Here is an 18,733-nt window from a genome sequence, read left to right on the forward strand (position 1 = left end):
TCTCTGGCGGTGAACTCGTTGGTGGTGGTGGTTTGTCATTTCGTCGTCGGATTCAGCCTGATCGAAGCTTTTTCTTCACGATGGCCGTGAGCTGCCAAGGATGATTCTGGAGGCTACAGACGACGGTTTGAGACGAGGTTGGTTGGGTTATGCTTGTGAGGGTCGAGAGAAACTTTTCGGTAGGTCAGTGGCTGGAAACGGTGGCCGGTGATGGTGCGTGTGAGAGGAGAGAGAGAAATGGGATGTGAATAGGGCATTCCGATGTTAGTTTTGACTGCCCAAGGCTGGGTCAGGTTCGTCTCTGGGTCAGGTTCGTCATTGGTGGTGGTGGCTCGCCGTTTCGTCGTCGGATCCTAACTTTTTCTTCACGATGGCCGCAAACTTCCAAGGACGATTCTGGAGGCTACGGGTGACGATTTGAGGCGAGGTTGGTTGGGTTATGCTTGTGAGGGTTGAGATAAGCTTTTCGGTAGGTCAGTGGCCGAAAACGATGGCCGGAATAAGCAATGGCAATGGTGGACGGTGATGGTGCGCGTAAGAGGAGAGAGGGGAATGGGGTGTAAATGAGTTTATTAAGGGTGTGTTTGGTGGTTTTGAAAAATGAGATATCAATGGAAATATGGGGAGTGCAAATAATCCTCAACTAAATAAACTTTAGTTAATATCTTAACCTAAGTTAACCTTTAACCCAAGTCAATTTTTCACACCAAACAAGAATCCCCAGTTGCAAAGTCAGGAACCTCAAACCCAGCAGGAAGATCGAAGGCGGTCGACTCCAACAGCTGAGGGGAAACAAACACCTGGAAGCCATATAACGATCTCACCCCTGTTTGACAGATCTATAATCTATTGACTATGGCGTCGAGCGTCGCATCGTTCGTTTTCTTCTCTCTGATACTGGCGTATCTTGTTGAAGCATCCAACCCTGAAGCCGCATTTGTCAAGAAGACAATCTCTTCTCACAAGATCGTTATTTTCTCCAAGTCTTATTGCCCGTATGTTTCTCCATTTCGTTCTCTATTAATTTATTGTCCAGTTTTCTGTTGGGATCTACACAAGTTTGACTGAGAGAATTTTGTGTATATGTGAATGTTGAGTTTATCCTAGATTTGGGTTATCGCTATTTGTTTGATTTTCTTGCTTAATAATTCAAACAATCAGTTTACTGGGAGAATCACAAAGGGTTTCCCTGATGTGCTTGCTTGTGAACCCTCCATTACATTAACTGATTGAACTATGCATCACATAAAATTTGACTGATTTTATTCAAATCCATGAAGTTCGTGTCATTTATGAAAGAGAGTGTTGGCAATGAAGGTCAAGCCCTCTTTATGGTGTCTCTATTGGATTTATACTGATGGTTGCAGAAAGCAAATGAAATGCAAACATGTTTCATGTTTGAGTTTTTATTTATTTTTATTTTTTGCTAATTCTTTTGTAATTTGCGGGAAAAGATTGCTATTTGCATCTTTGTTATTGGTGATTGGATCTACTCAGCTGGAGTATGTGCAAGTGTTAGATTTTGATTTGGCCGTTTAGAATTTATCATGTGTCTTCAATGGCTGCCTGGTTCAGTGGTTCTCTGCACCTGCTCTTGCAAACCATACAAGACTCTCATTGAGATTGGATCTTCATTTGGGTTCTGGGTTTTAAGTTTCGCTAATTTTATTTGGGCAGAGTATGAGAATGTTTTGGAAAAAAAATTTGTGGAGTTTGGTTTCTGTATTGGTGGAGTTAAGGGCCTTGTAAAGAGATTAATTTTTCTATCTTGTTTGGTGATTAGCCATTTCTATGTTTATGTTATACTGTTATAATTTGATTTAATCAATAGGATAACAATCAACTCATTCATTTAAGCTGAGGTTCATTACTGTAAATTTGGTCTTGCATTGTTGTCATTTCTCCCTTTTGAACCACTTTTAAAGTCTGAAGTCTTCAGTGATATTCATTCTACGTATATTCTTTTGTTCAGGCACATATTAAATGAAATTATTGGATGCTTACGATTACTCTGCTGGGTTATTTTTACAGGTACTGTAGGAGGGCTAAAGCTGTTTTTAAAGAATTGAAACAATCACCACATGTAGTTGAGCTTGATGAGAGAGGTTTGTATGCAACTTCCCCATTGATAATTTAGCAGTCTGTAGCTGTGTAATTTGATAAAATAAGAGCTAAAATGTAATTACTGCGTGGAAAGAAAAATTAAACTGTGAAGGCAGCAGAGTATAAAAGTTCAGTGCTTAGTAGTTTTTGTTTGATGTACAATTGCTAAATCTTACTGTGGAAAAATTTCTTGCTTCTTGTGCTTTGAGTATTTATGACATACATGCGGCAAACTAAGTTGTGATCATATTCCTCATATATGAAAATGAGATTATGTTGCTTAAAACTTTGTTCCATGTAAGGGGGCTTTCTGGGTTGGGCTGGTGGGCGCATTGTTTTGTGCATTTTGTATATTTGCATGAACTTATTCTATCATAAACTGGAGGCTATTGAAAGAATTCTTGTGCTCATAGATGATGGCCAAGACATTCAGGATGCACTAAGTAAAATCGTTGGAAGACGGACTGTACCACAAGTTTTCATAAATGGAAAGCATATTGGTGGCTCTGATGGTAAGTACCACTCCTAAGAAAAACTTTAGTGTTTTTTTTTCCTCATAATCTTATTGAATATGAGAATCTAGTATGTTGCAAAACCACTGAAAGAGTTCTTGGTGTTATTGATATCAGATACCATTGATGCACACGAAAGTGGAGAACTGGCTAAGCTTCTAGGCATTTCTGTTGAGAGTAACGATGATCTTTGAGCAAACTGTTGTTATAAGAGACTGAGTATTGCAATATGCATCGTGAACACATCCTTCAATTGGAGGGTAGTGTCGTAATCTCAAGTTATGACAACTTGAATTGGAGGGTGGTATCAAAATCTCTATTCAATAATAGGATGTGATAGTTTTATACATCAACTTCTTCTATATAATGCAGCTAAAATTTATTCAACAACAGAATTTCCCTTCTCTTTGATGAAGTTCATTTCACACCCCTGACAGCTGAAATTTTGGTATGTTATTTGCTTTGTAAAAATTCTGTTATCTGCTTGCTCCTTTTCGGTGTGGAGATAGTAGCTGGTATCTTGTTATGTTTGTTTTTCTCCATTTCCCGGCGGAAGATTGTGGGTTAATTTGGGATGATAACCCCTTTGCCGTCTTTTTTTTATCATCATCACTGTAGTGATCAAAATTCATATGGGTCCACCGAACCCTCTGATTTGGGTCCGAGCCCAACCCTCTTGAATCTCTCAAGCCCACTCAGCTCCAAGACCCATTCAACGTTCAAAGTCCACAGCCCATTGGCCCTCGGATCAGCAAAGTCACGGGATTACAACACAAAGCCTACGTCACTTCTAACAACTATGATGAACGTAATGTCTAAGTATTAGGGCACTTGTAATGGTAAATTGTTGTTGGGTCAACAAAGATGTTGGTGCTCTTTGGGAGTGCTGTGAACTGCTGTGAAGTGCTGTGTGGTGCTGTGAGGTGAGTTGAAACGCAAAAACTGTTTAGCGCATCATTTTTAAAACTGTGGTGCGATGCTGTGAGTTGCGTTTGACGTATCTAAATCACAGTTATATTATATGATTAATACTATTAATATAAAATCACTTAACGTTTACATTGTACATTAATCTAAAATAAAATAATTGACCTAATTTGATTACGTGGGACAATTCAACATATATTGTAAGCGTTTGATAGTGTTGTGAGGTGAGGTGAGGTGAGGTGCTGTGAGGTAAAAAGTTATGGTGCTGTGAGGTGAGTTCTGCTGTAAAAGTGTTTGGCGTATTATAAAAAACTGTGGTGCTGTGAGGTGAGGTGCATCTAAACGCAGTGTAAACACACTGCCAAACACATACGTTGTATTATGTTGATGTGGTTGTATTGGAAAATGTGGTTTGCCGATATGGCTATATTGAGAGACCTGTTTTGCTGATGTGGTTGTATTGAGATTGTGTTTTGGCGTAGTTTTGTTGGGAACAACATGGAGACATGGAATGTTGTTGGTTTCCATGTTGGGAGTGAAGGGATAATGTATAGAAATTTGTGTTTTGCTAATGTGACTATATTGGGAGATGTGTTTTGTTGATGTGGCTGTATTGAGAGACGCAGTTAGTTTGACTTTTTGTGTAATGGAGGTGGGACCGGGTTAACATTTTTATTGGTCTAGTAAATAGGACACCATTGTAGTTACCCTATACACCCACATTTTTACTTCTTACACCCTATTTTTTTGGGATTGGAGCCTTCATGATTTCTTTTTAAAATCAGTGGAGACCACGATTTGACTTGAACTCATTATTTTTTTAATAAAATAGATAGGATCCACGTTTATATTATTATTCTTTTACACCTTTTTTATTATTTTATTTATTATTCGTCTTAACATATATTTACTTAACAATTTTATTAATTTAATAAATATTATTACTTTACTGGACATTTTTTTAATAATTTGACTTAAAAATGAATTTATATTTTATTACTAAATCATATTATTAATACTTTAAGATAATTATTTTAATTCTGATATAAAAATATTTAATAATTTATACCAAAAATTAATTTAAATAAAAATTGTATTTATTTGATTAAATTTGATATTAAATTTAGTAACAAATTTCATATAAAACTCATAAAATATAATATTATAATACTTTTACTCAACAACTTTTTTCTCTTGTCTCAGTTTATTTTGTGTCAAACACTTTACAGCATATTGTATAGATTTATGCTCAATTTTTTTTTTCACATATTTTTTGTTAGCATTGAAAATTAATTTTTTCGCTCTACCAAAATGGACCCAACATATTACACAAATTTAAACTCAATTTTTTTCCCCACAACTTTTTATTAGCATTGAAAATTAATTTAACCACTCTATGGAAGGCACCCTAGTAAAAACTAGTTTACGTGTTGAGACCGGTGACGACAAATCAAGAAAATTAATTAAAAATTAATTTAATCACTCTATGAAAGACACCCAAATAAAACTAGTTTACGTGCTTAGACCGGTGACGACAAAAAAAATATCATTTAATTTTCTTAATAAATTTAAGTTTACCCAAGTGGGTGACAGTGGGAAGCCAATAAGAAGAAGGCAGAGAGGAGAGTGTGTGTGTCATGGGTGGTCCAGATTCCTTGGTACAATGATATGATGATGATCTTGGTAGGTAGGTAAGTACGTAGGTAGAGGTAGGGTGGGGTGCTTTGGAACAACTTTACTTCTCCAGAATCTGTCGCTGCAATTTGTGTAAGAACACAAGAAAAAGTACCTGATTCTCAACATTATAATTGTCACTTTAACTTTCTACATAAAGACTCCAATGCCTTGACTAACTGAATCACTACTCCTCTTGCAAGTACTTTCTATCTTGAAGCCTCTAGAAAAACTTCACTGCTATGAGTTCCATAAAGTCAACCATCTCTCCTATGGTAGCTGTTCTAGTTCACAAAGGTTCAAGTAGTCCCGTGTTTTCTTCTCTCGGGATTCACTAAACCGCTTAGGAAGGACTGCAAGCAGCGGATTTGGAAGATCAGATCTTCCCTTTCCTGAGACTCCATCCATGTTTCATCAATCTTTCAAATATGCATTCTGCATCGTCACCATATATGCATGCATGGTATGGTCTACACAGTAATTGCTCGCTTCATTGAATGACCGAAAATCACTGCAGAAAAATTCCAACTTCCCTTGTTCTTTTCTCTCTTTTCTTTTCAACTCTTTCAAAAAATTTCAACATTTTCACCTCTCCTATATAGTCTCATTAAATCTTTTCATAACTTTTTTTTGAAAAACAATACTCTACTTTCATTCTTTTGAGTGTTTCAAACTGTTAGTAAACCAATGAGCTCTATTCAGAGGCAGATCAAAAGTCAGACCTATAAATGTTCAGGGCCCAATACACACATGATGCATACTGTACTCAACAACTCAACAATTTCCAGTCAATAGAGATTTTCACTTTATCCATCAACAGAGATTTTCACTTTTCTGGCCTTATCACTATGAAGTGAACCATGCCTAATTATTGTCCTCTATAGCTTCAGAAGCATTATTGAGTTCTCACTTTCTATGTGTTTTTTTTTGTCAGTTCTCGCTATCTATGCCAACCCTACTATCCTTCTATATATCTGTCCTTACTTTTAAGGTTGATAAAAAATGGATCATCTGACATTATGGGGTGAAGAGTTAAGATTGTCAAGTGAGTCTAGGGCTCTAGTGATAAGGTAAATATATCAATTTTTATTTTTTATAATAATTATTTTGATTAATTACATATATTAAAGTGAATTTGTATTGTTAGCAGGAAGATATTGATATAAATGAAATAAAACAAGAAGAATACCCTGATTTTATAAATGAAGGTGAAGAAGACATTGAAGTGGATGTTACAAATGAATTTTTCACCGATATGGTATGCTAAATAACTAAATTAATACATACTATATTTTGTTAATTTCTAACAAAATTAATACATTCTCAGGTATTCAATTCACGTCGATCGTTAATTAAATGGGTGCAGAATACTAGACGTAATTTGGATTTTGTTATTGTTACTAAAAGGTCAGATATTGGTGGATTCGAGAAGAGACACCTTTTCAATAATTCTTCGACTTGATTCCTGAGCTCTTCGTTCTCAATAGGGTTCATTCTATAATGGGGTCAGTTAGGGAGAACACTCCCTTGAACAAAATCAATACGATGTTGTATATCGCGCAAAGGCGGGAGACCTGCAGGTAACTGATCAGGGAAAACATCGCTGAATTTAGCCAAAGGCACTCGCACCCTTGCTGGAACTTTAACATCTCGAGTAGTCTGCTTGGCCAATAACAAATACCCCACACCTGATTCTATGAGTTTCTTTTCAAAACAACGGAGATAATAAGTTAGTTCCCCCTGCCGGATTGGTAACCTCTGTGGAACCGTGCTCAGTGTTGGGAAGGAGGACAATCTTGTGAGACTCAAATATGAAACTGTACGTGTTCCGATGACCTTCATGTATGGCATGTCTATCAAATTGCCAAGGTCTCCCTAGCAATAGGTGGCAGGCAACCATGTTGACTACATCACACCATAACTGATCTCTGTATGTTACCCCCACAGAAAAACAAATCAGACATCTTTTGGAAACTTTAACCTCAACCCCTTTCTGTAGCCATGACAGCCTATAAGGCTTTGGATGATCCACTATCTGTAAATGCAATTTGTGGATGACATCTTCCCCCCAATTGTGCATGTGGATTGGAAAACAACACCTCGTAGCCAATTCTCCCCCTCAACAACACGCGGGGAATAACATGACCTACGAATAACTAAGGAAGTACCTTGGTCTCCTGGTACCATTTCTTCTTTTGGCTCGATATCATCATCAAACTCAGGTTCCCTACTGTCTTCGAATTTAGTTTAAGCACCCTCACCAGCATCTAACAATAAATTTTTACCACTTCGATCACTTTTGTGACATTCAAATGACCGATGCCCCTGCTTCCCACATTTGAAACACCGGATACTAGCATTAGGACCCCTAGTCACGGGGTTGGGTAGTGCGTTTGTCATTGGACTAGTCACTTCTGGTTTGAACCCAGGGTTGTTGCTACCACCACCAAGACTAGTATTATTTCCCCCCCCCCCCCAGAAGGGGTCACCCCCTTTCCTGTTCAACCGAACTTTCAGTTGCTTAGCACGTTGGTGAGCTTCAGCGACTGAGAACAAGTCAAACATATTGAGGACATCTTGAAATTGAGTGTGCATTCCCCCTACATAGCGAGACACTAACTGCTCTTCAGTCTCGCTAAGTCATTCCGAGCCACAAGTTGGAAGAACTCCGCCGTGTACTCATCCACCCTATGCATACCCATCCGTAAATTCTGTAACTGTTGATATAATGTGCGTACGTAGTTGTGTGGCAAGAATGTGGTCCTCATTGATTTCTTCATTTTTTCCCAAGTTGTAATATTTTGTTTTCCTTGCCTTGCGCTGGTCAGTTTGCTCTGTTGCCACCATGCTGCTGCTCTGCCTCGCAACCTAGTAGTGATCAATGGAACCCGTTTGTGAGTTGGGACATCTTTGAATTCAAGTACTTCATCCATTGTATAAATCCAGTCAATGAGCTCCTCTGGCTGTAGCCCTCCAGTAAATTCGGGTATGTCTACTCGGATACCCGTCTCCCATCACGTAACAGTCCCTGTTTGGGGTTACCGCTCCTACCTAGTTATTGCGAAAGGGTTCTGAAGATCCTCGCCCGACTTATCTGAAAGACCCTCCTTAACATCCAGTAGTTGTTGATTCAGCCTGAGTTCCTGTAAAATGGTGGCGAACCCCATCATTTGTTGGGCTAATGCGGCTACTTGTTTCAACAGTTGAGCCACGTTTTCCCGATCAGTGCCATTTCCATCGGTTATGTCATTGTTGTTGCGTCTCCTTGGTGGCATTTCGTAGGCAAACAAAAGTCCACAGGATTCTGATAGGAATAGTATGCTAAAGGCCATTATTTTATGTAATATTCAAACTCGATTTATTTATTTGAATAAAATATTTTTAGCATTCAAAATGAAAAAAGACATATTGGAATCAGTGTCTTTTATTCTATATGGTATATGAATTGGTGTGTAGAGTCTAAGCTTACACACGGAAGATCAATTCATAAGTTCCTATAGAATATAAGTAAGCGATCACAGCTAAGACGGAATTGGACAAACCTTCGGCTTGGCTGTGGTATAGTATTTTAGTATACCTATCTTGGTTACGGAGAGCGGCGAAGCTTGAACTTACTATACCATTACACTTGGAGTGTATTGATCAAGATTAGGTGTTAGTCAATTTTCCCAGTTCGACTATATGGAAAATTGTACACTCACACAAACGTTATAGAATTGTTCATATTCTTAATTTATTAAAGATTATTAGTACATGTGCATTTAATGTACGGGACTTTGATTTACTAAAGGGTGAGGTCTTTTTGTACAGGCCAACACACACCAAGTGAGTTGGGCCACCACATTAATTGTACGATGGAAAATAACCTGTTAATAAAATTCACGTCCAATTATGGATTGATGGTACCCTCTTGAGAATGCTTATAGGATTTGAGATTGTGTCAAAACCCTGCAGGTGGATTTTAATTAATCCAACACATTCAAATAAGTTAAGCGGTGAGATCAAGGAAATATTTAAAGATGTCAATTAAATATTATATGTCAGTGGCATATTTAATTGACGGGTACCTAAAACTTAACGTGAGGAATTTAAGAACAAGTATAACGAAAGGCTCAGATTTAATTTGAGATAAAACGGGGAGTGCAATTATAATATTTTAGTGGAATATATTATAATTTATGAATTATAATTATGTCCATGGGTTTGGGCTGATAATTAAATTCATAGGAAGCCCACGTTTTATTTTTCCTAGTTGGTCCCCACACAAAAATGTGAAAAGCTCGTCTAAGGAGAGAGTTGAGCAATTCCAAAGCATCAAAATGGACCGCTGTACTCTATTTAGTCTTCTTACATGTCTTACTCTCTAGTTTAGCATATGTAGAACGTTTCATAACCAAAAAGATGCCAATAGACCTAGTTGTATTTGAAATTACACAAAAATTTAAAAACTCGTCTATGGAGAGGGTTGAGAAATTCCAAAGCATCAAAGTAAACCGTTGTACTCTCTTTAGTGTTCTTACATGTCTAACTCGCTAGTTTAGCTTTCGTAACCAAAAATCTCAATAGACCAAGTTTTGTTTGAGATTGCACAAAAATGTGAAAAGCTCGTCTATGGAGAGAGTTGAGCAATTTTAAAGAATAAAAGTGGACCGTTGTACTCTATTTAGTGTTATTACACGTCTAATCGCTAATTTATCTTTCGTAGAACGTTTCGTAACCAAAAGATCCCAATGGACCAAGTTATGTTTGAGATTGGATAGAAACATGAGAAGCACGTCTATGCAGAGACTTGAGCAATTCCAAAGCATCAAAGTGGACCGTTGTACTCTATTTAGTCTTCTTACATGTCTTACTCTCTAGTTTAGCTTATGTAGAACGTTTCATAACCAAAAGATGCTGATAGACCATGTTATGTTTGACATTGCACAAAAACATGATAAGGTCGTCTATGGAGAGAGTTGAGCAATTTCATAGAATCAAAGTGGACCATTGTACTCTATTTAGTGTTCTTACATATCTAACTCGTTAGTTTAGCTTTCGTAGAACGTTTCGTAACCAAAAGATCCCAATAGACCAAGTTATGTTTGAGATTACGCAAAAACGTGAAAAGCACGTCTAAGGAGAGAGTTGAGCAATTCTAAAGCATCAAAGTGGACCGTTGTACTCTATTTAGTCTTCTTACATGTCTTACTCTCTAGTTTAGCTTATGTAGAACGTTTCATAACCAAAAGATGCCAATAGACCAAGTTATGTTTGAGATTGCACAAAAACGGGATAAGGTCGTCTATGGAGAGAGTTGAGTAATTTCAAAGCATCAAAGTGGACCGTTGTACTCTATCTAGTGTTTTTACATGTCTAACTTGCTAGTTTAGTTTTCGTAGAACGTTTCGTAACCAAAAGATCCCGATGGACCAAGTTATGTTTGAGATTGCACAAAAATGTGAAAAGCTCATCTATGGAGTGAGTTGAGCAATTCCAAAGCATCAAAGTGGACTGTTGCACTCTATTTAGTGTTCTTACATGTTTGACTCTCTAGTTTTGCTTTCATGGAACTTTTCGTAACCAAAAGTGTCCAACAGGCCAAGTTTTGTTTGAGATTGTACAAAAACGTGAAAAGCTCGACTAAGGAGAGGGTTGAGCAATTTCAGAGCATCAAAGTAGACGATTGTACTCTATTTAGTCTTCTTACATGCCTTACTCTCTAGTTTACCTTATGCAGAACATTTCGTAACCCAAAAGATACCAATAGACCTAGTTATATTTGAGATTGCACAAAACTTGAAAAGGACGTCTATGGAGACAGTTGAGGAATTCCAAATCACCAAAGTGGACCTTTGTACTCTATTTAGTGTTCTTATATGTCTAAGTCTCTAGTTTAGCTTTAGTAGAACGTTTCGTAACCAAAAGATCTCAATAGACAAAGTTATGTTTGAGATTGCACAAAAAATGAAATGCTCGTCTATGGAGAGAGTTGAGCAATTCCAAAGCATCACAGTGCACCGTTGTACTCTATTTAGTGTTCTTACATGTCTAGCACTCTAGTTCAGTTTTCGTAAAACGTTTAGTAACAAAAAGATGCCAATAGACCAAGTTATGTTTGAGATTACACAAAAACTTGAAAAGCTCATCTAAGGAGAGAGCTGAGCAATTCCAAAGCATCAAAGTGGACTGTTGTACTCCATTTAGTCTTCTTACATGTCTTACTCTCTAGTTTAGGTTATGTAGAACGTTTCGTAACCAAACGATGCCAATAGACCAAGTTATGTTTGAGATTGCGCAAAAACAAGATAAGGTCGTCTATGGCGAGAGTTGAGCAATTTCAAAGAATCAAAGTGGACCGTTGCATTCTATTTAGTGTTCTTACATGTCTAACTCACTAGCTTAGCTTTCGTCAAACGTTTCGTAACCAAAAGATCCCAATAGACCAAGTTATGTTTGAGATTGCACAAAAGTGTGAAATGCTCATCTATGGGGAGAGTTGAGCAATTCCGAAGCATCAAAGTGAAACGTTGCACTCTCTTTAGTGTTCTTACATGTCTAACACTCTATTTTAGCTTTCGTAGAACGTTTAGTTACCAAAGATCCCAAGAGACCAAGTTATGTTTGAGATTGCACAAAAACGGGAAAAGCTCGTCTAAGGAGAGAGTTGAGCAATTCCAAAGCATCAAAGTGGACCGTTGTACTCTATTTAGTCTTCTTACATGTCTTACTCTCTAGTTTAGCTTATGTAGAACATTTCGTAACCAAAAGATGCCAATTGACCAAGTTATGTTTTAGATTGCACAAAAACATGATAAGGTCGTCTATGGAGAGAGTTGAGCAATTTCAAAGAATCGAAGTGGACCGTTGTACTCTATTTAGTGTTCTTACATGTCTAACTCGCTAGTTTAGCTTTCGTAGAACGTTTCGTAACCAGAAGATCCCAATAGATGAAGTTATGTTTGAGATTGCACAAAAACGTGAAAAGCTCGTCTATGGAGAGAGTTGAGCAATTCCAAATGATCAAAGTGGACCGTTGTGTTGAATATATATGTTTGAGTGACTACAAAAGCGTAATTGATTGAACTTTGATCCATAATGTACATGAGAAATCTTAGACCTATATGTCCTACTCAAAATGCATGGGAATTTGATTTATTGAATTAACATGGACTAACATTGCAAGAAGCCCTAACAAGGCTTACATAGCATGTCTTGAGTTTAATTGTGTGTAGGATGATCAAGTTGACGAAGTATCAACATGGTGACCTTAACCAAACTGTAATGAAGATTTAATCATGGTCAAACATGATTAAGAAATTCATTTTCATGGTCAACCATGGTCAGAATATGTAAAGAATATATTGGTGCTTAAATGAAGCCAATTGAAGAAAAGTTGACTTTCTGGTCAGAGTCAAAGTCAACGGACTGACGTGGCAGATGACATGGACGTGATGACATGGCACATGAGGTGGATACATGAAATGGATTAGTGGATCCAAAAGTGCTACAAGTCAACAATAGAGATTTAAAGCCAAAAAGCAAGAGGAGACATGCAATAAATGCCTCACATTTTCAAGACCTCTTTTGCTACAAAAGAGACATAGTTTGCTGGAAAAGCACTTTGAAAAGAGACAAAGGAAGGTGATTTATTTCAAAGGTTTTCCTCATCCAATGGTCCATATTCCTTCCCTCCAAAATATCTTTTTGATCCATTGGTTCAAGATTAAACCTTTTCACTACACCTTTTTATCCAATGACTATCTTTAAACCTTCCTTATCTAACGACCATTATTCCTCCCAGCAAAGAGAGACTTGTTGCAATCATTTTCAAACTTTTCTAAGCCTTCTAACAACTATATTGATCCAAGGGTCCATATTTTTCATATCTAATCCAATGGCCCTGATTACATGAGCTTACACTCCACAATTTCTACAAAAATTAACTCTTTGTCTATGGTTCATAGACTTGGCCAAAAATTACACACTCTCTCTCAAGTGTTCTTCATCTTCTAAGCTTTCCTTCTTTCACTTATTCATTCCTTGATTACATACTTGATTTTGAAGAGAAATCATACACACTAGCCAAGCAAAGCTTTATTGTTACTCTTGAGCCTTTCTTACCTAATTCTTATCATTTCCTCAAGAGTCATTTTCTTGCTTGCACAATCTGATTTCCAGAACATAAAAGGTCATTCTGAAACCTTCATTTCATACATTTGAGCCTTCATCATTTGATTCAAGCTAGTTGCTACATATTTAAGGTCCACAAATCCTAGCAAGTAAAATACTACAAAGCTGTCCAGATTTTCACCATACCATAACCAGCTACCTAAGAGCCTCATTTGAGCCTAAACACTTCCATATCTAGCTACACAAAGAGCCATACCTTGAGCTTAAACTACTTCTCTACTCGGCTGCCATAAAGAGCCTATTTGAGAGTTCAACTTGTTAATTTGTGTTCTCGGTGAGACCGAGGTGTGTTGTTGATAAGAGTTTGTGTGGAGAGCTAGAAACCATACTGATTGTAAAGTTTTGGTGTTTGGCTTCAAACACTGGTTGTATGAGTTCCGCTTGACTCGATTGAACAAGCCAGAGTGGCGTGTTTCAAATTCCCAAGGGTGACTTGGGGAGTGGAGTAGGCTTGGGTTAAGCCGAACCACTATAAATCTCTTTGCCCTCTTTACTTTACAGCAATTTCATTTTAGCATATCATATTTGCATTGCATGCTTGAAATTGGACATCTAGGGTGATAGAATCAAGCTTGTGCATACATTTGTTGAATCTGATTTTGTGCTTCATTACAACCTGTTTTGATGTGTGATATTCATTTTTGATCATTTGACTTGATTCTTGTTGTTAAGTTTGCTTTATGTGATTATCTTTGCCTACATTTATATTCAACTTATTTAAATTGCTTCCGCTTAGGGTGAAACTCAATTGAAATAGAAAAAGAGGTGACTTAGTCTAAATTTGATTAAGACCACAATTCACCCCCCTCTTGTGGTGCCATCCAATCCGACACGTTGCACTCTATTTAGTGTTCTTAAATGTTTGACTCTGTAGTTTTGCTTTCACAGAACGTTTCGTAACCAAAAGTTGCCAATAGACCAAGTTTTGTTTGAGATTGCACAAAAACGTGAAAAGCTCGACTAAGGAGAGGGTTGAGCAATTTCAAAGCATCAAAGTAGACCATTGTACTGTATTTAGCCTTCTTACATGTCTTACTCTCTAGTTTACCTTATGTAGAACGTTTCGTAAGCCAAAAGATACCAATAGACCTAGTTATATTCGAGATTGCAGAAAAACATGAAAAGGACATCTATGGAAACAGTTGAGGAATTCCAAAGCATCAAAGAGGACCGTTGTACTCTATTTAGTGTTGTCACATGTCTAACTAACTAGTTTAGCTTTCGTAGAACGTTTCATAACCAAAAGATCTCAATAGACCAAGTTACGTTTGAGATTGCACAAAAACGTGAAATGCTCGTCTATCGAGAGAGTTGAGCAATTCCAAAGCATCAAACTGCACCGTTATACTCTATTTAGTGTTCTTACATGTCTAACACTCTAGTTTAGCTTTCGTAGAACGTTTAGTAACCAAAAGATGCCAATAGACCAAGTTATGTTTAAGATTGCACAAAAACGTGAAAAGCTTATATAAGGAGAGAATTGAGCAATTCCAAAGCATCAAAGTGGACCGGTGTACTCTCTTTAGTGTTCTTACATGTCTAACTCTCTAGTTTAGCATATGTAGAACGTTTCGTAACTAAAAGATCCCAATAGGCCATGTTATGTTTGAGATTTCCCAAAAACGTGAAATGCTCGTCTATGGAGAGAGTTGGGCAATTCCAAAGCATCAAAGTGGACCGTTGTACTCTATTTGGTGTTCTTACATGTCTAACTCTCTAGTTTAGCTTTCGTAGAACGTTTCGTAACCAAAAGATCTCAATAGACCAAGTTATGTTTGAGATTGCACAAAAACGTGAAATGCTCGTCTATGGAGAGAGTTGAGCAATTCCAAAGAATCAAACTGGACCGTTGTACTCTATTTGGTGTTCTTACATGTCTAACTCTCTAGTTTAGCTCTAATAGAACGTTTCGTAACCAAAAGATCTCAATAGATCAAGTTATGTTTGAGATTGCACAAAAACGTGAAATGCTCGTCTATGGAGAGAGTTGAGCAATTGCAAAGCATCACAGTGCACCGTTATACTCTATTTAGTGTTCTTACATGTCTAACACTCTAGTTTAGCTTTCGTAGAACGTTTAGTAACCAAAAGATGCCAATAGACCAAGTTATGTTCGAGATTGCACAAAAACGTGAAAAGCACATATAAGGAGAGAGTTGAGCAATTCCAAAGCGTCAAAGTGGACCGTTGTACTATATTTGGTCTTCTAACATGTCTTACTCTCTAGTTTAGCATATGTAGAAGCTTTCGTAACCAAAAAGATGCCAATAGACCTAGTTATATTTGAGATTGCACAAAAACATGTTAAGGTCGTCTATGGAAACAGTTGAGCAATTCCAAAGCATCAAAGTGGACCGTTGTAGTCTATTTAGTCTTCTTACATGTCTTACTCTCTAGTTTAGCATATGTAGAACGTTTCGTAACCAAAAGATGCCAATAAACCAAGTTATGTTTGAGATTGTACAAAAACGTGATCAGGTCGTCTATGGAGAGAGTTGAGCAATTTCAAAGAATCAAAGTGGATCGTTGTACTCCATTTAGTGTTCTTACATGTCTAACTCGCTAGTTTAGCTTTCGTAGAACGTTTCGTAACCAAAAGATCCCAATAGACCAAGTTATGTTTGAGATTGCACAAAAACGTGAAATGCTCGTCTATGGAGAGAGTTGAGCAATTCGAAAGCATCATAGTGGACCGTCGTACTCTATTTAATGTTCTTACATGTCTTACTTGCTAGTTTAGCTCTCGTAGAACATTTCGTAACCAGAAGATGCCAATGGACCATGTTATGTTTGAAATTGTACAAAATTGTGAAAAGCTCATCTATGGAGAGAGTTGAGCAATTCCAAAGCATCAAAGTGAACCGGTGTACTCTCTAGTTTAGCATATGTAGAACGTTTCGTAACCAAAATATGCCAATCGACCAAATTAGGTTTGAGATTTCACAAAAACGTAATAAGGTCATCTATGGAGAGAGTTGAGCAATTTCAAAGCATCAAAGTGGACCGTTGTACTCCATTTAGTCTTCTTACATGTCTTACCCTCTGGTTTAGCCTATGTAGAATCTTTCGTAACCAAAAAGATGCCAATAGACCTAGTTATATTTGAGACTGCACAAAAACATGTTAAGGTCGTCTATGGAAACAGTTGAGCAATTCCAAAGCATCAAAGTGGACCGTTGTAGTCTATTTAGTCTTCTTACATGTCTTACTCTCTAGTTTAGCATATGTAGAATGTTTCGTAACCAAAAGATGCCAATAACCAAGTTATGTTTGAGATTGCACAAAAACGTGATAAGGTCATCTATGGAGAGAGTTGAGCAATTTCGAAGAAGCAAAGTGGATCGTTGTACTCTATTTAGTGTTCTTACATGTCTAACTCGCTAGTTTAGCTTTCGTAGAACGTTTCGTAACCAAAAGATCCCAATAGACCAAGCTATGTTTGAGATTGCACAAAAACGTGAAATGCTCGTCATTGGAGAGAGTTGAGCAATTCAAAAGCATCATAGTGGACCGTTTGTACTCTATTTAGTGTTCTTACATGTCTAACTTGCTAGTTTAGCTTTCGTAAAACATTTCCTAACCAAAAGATGCCAATGGACCATGTTATGGTTGAAATTGCACAAAAATGTGAAAAGCTCATCTATGGAGAGAGTTGAGCAATTCCAAAGCATCAAAGTGAACTGGTGTACTCTCTTTAGTGTTCTTACATGTCTAACTCTCTAGTTTAGCATATGTGGAACGTTTCGTAACCAAAATATGCCAATAGACCAAGTTAGGTTTGAGATTTCACAAAAACGTGATAAAGTCGTCTATGGAGAGAGTTGAGCAATTCCAAATCATCAAAGTGGACCGTTGTACTCTATTCAGTCTTCTTACAAGTCTTACTCTCTAGTTTAGCTTATGTAGAACGTTTCATAACGAAAAAGATGCCAATAGACCTAGTTATATTTGAGATTGCACAAAAACCTAAAAAGCTCGTCTATGGAGAGCGTTGAGCAATTCCAAAGCATCAAAGTAAACCGTTGTACTCTCTTTAGTGTTCTTACATGTCTAACTCTCTAGTTTAGCTTATGTGGAACGTTTTGTAATGAAAACATGCCAATAGACTAAGTTATGTTTGAGATTGCACAAAAACATGATAAGGTCGTCTATGGAGAGAGTTGAGCAATTTCAAATAACAAAAGTGGACCGTTGTACTCTATTTAGTGTTCTTACATATCTAGCTCGCTAATTTATCTTTCGTATAACGTTTTCGTAACCCAAAAGATCCCAATAGACCAAGTTATGTTTGAGATTGCACAAAAACGTGAAATGCTCGTCGATGGAAAGAGTCGAGCAGTTCCAAAGCATCAAAGTGGACCGTTGTACTCCATTTAGTGTTCTTTCATGTCTAACTCACTAGTTTTGCTTTCGTAGAACGTTTCGTAACGAAAAGATGCCAATGGAACATGTTATGTTTGAAATTGCATAAAAATGTGAAAAGCTCATCTATAAAGAGAGTTGATCAATTCCAAAGCATCAAAGTGAACAGGTGTACTCTCTTTAGTGTTCTTACATGTCTAACTCTCTAGTTTAGCATATGTAGAACGTTTCGTAACCAAAATATGGCAATAGACCAAGTTAGGTTTGAGATTTCACAAAAACGTGATAAGGTCATCTATGGAGAGAGTTGAGCAAATCCAAAGCATCAAAGTGGACCGTTGTACTCTATTTAGTCTTCTTACAAGTCTTACTCTCTAGTTTAGCCTATGTAGAACGTTTCATAACCAAAAAGATGTCAATAGACCTAGTTATATTTGAGATTGCACAAAAACCTAAAAAGCTCGTCTATGGAGAGGGTTGAGCAATTCCAAAACATCAACGTGGACCGTTGTACTCTATTTAGTCTTCTTACAAGTCTGACTCTCTAGTTTAGCTTATGTAGAACGTTTCATAACCAAAAAGATGCCAATAGACCTAGTTATATTTGAGATTGTACAAAAACCTAAAAAGCTCATCTATGGAGAGAGTTGAGCAATTCCAAAGCATCAAAGTAAACCGTTGTGCTCTCTTTAGTGTTCTTACATGTCTCATTCTCTAGTTTAGCTTATGTGGAACGTTTCGTAACCAAAAGATGCCAGTAGACCAAGTTATGTTTGAGATTGCACAAACACATGATATGGTCGTCCATGGAGAGAGTTGAGCAATTTCAAAGAATAAAAGTGGACCATTGTACTCTATTTAATGTTCCTACATGTCTAGCTCGCTAATTTATCTTTCGTAGAACATTTCGTAACCCAAAAGATCCCAATAGACCAAGTTATGTTTGAGATTGCACAAAAACGTGAAATGCTCGTCGATGGAAA

General features: G+C 37.2%; 1 protein-coding gene across 1 annotated transcript; it reads left to right on the plus strand.

Annotated features, from left to right (window-relative positions):
* Positions 1–707: 707 nt before the first annotated feature.
* On the plus strand, positions 708–3,141 carry LOC119992842 (glutaredoxin-C4-like). The gene is made up of 4 exons (XM_038839630.1): positions 708–995; positions 2,032–2,105; positions 2,517–2,615; positions 2,733–3,141. Exons 1-4 carry the CDS (start codon positions 856–858, stop codon positions 2,807–2,809), a joined length of 390 nt encoding a protein of 129 aa, XP_038695558.1. The 5' UTR covers positions 708–855; the 3' UTR covers positions 2,810–3,141.
* Positions 3,142–18,733: the final 15,592 nt, after the last annotated feature.

Source organism: Tripterygium wilfordii, chromosome 23 (assembly GCF_013401445.1).
Source record: "Tripterygium wilfordii isolate XIE 37 chromosome 23, ASM1340144v1, whole genome shotgun sequence".
NCBI classification, from domain to species: domain Eukaryota; kingdom Viridiplantae; phylum Streptophyta; class Magnoliopsida; order Celastrales; family Celastraceae; genus Tripterygium; species Tripterygium wilfordii.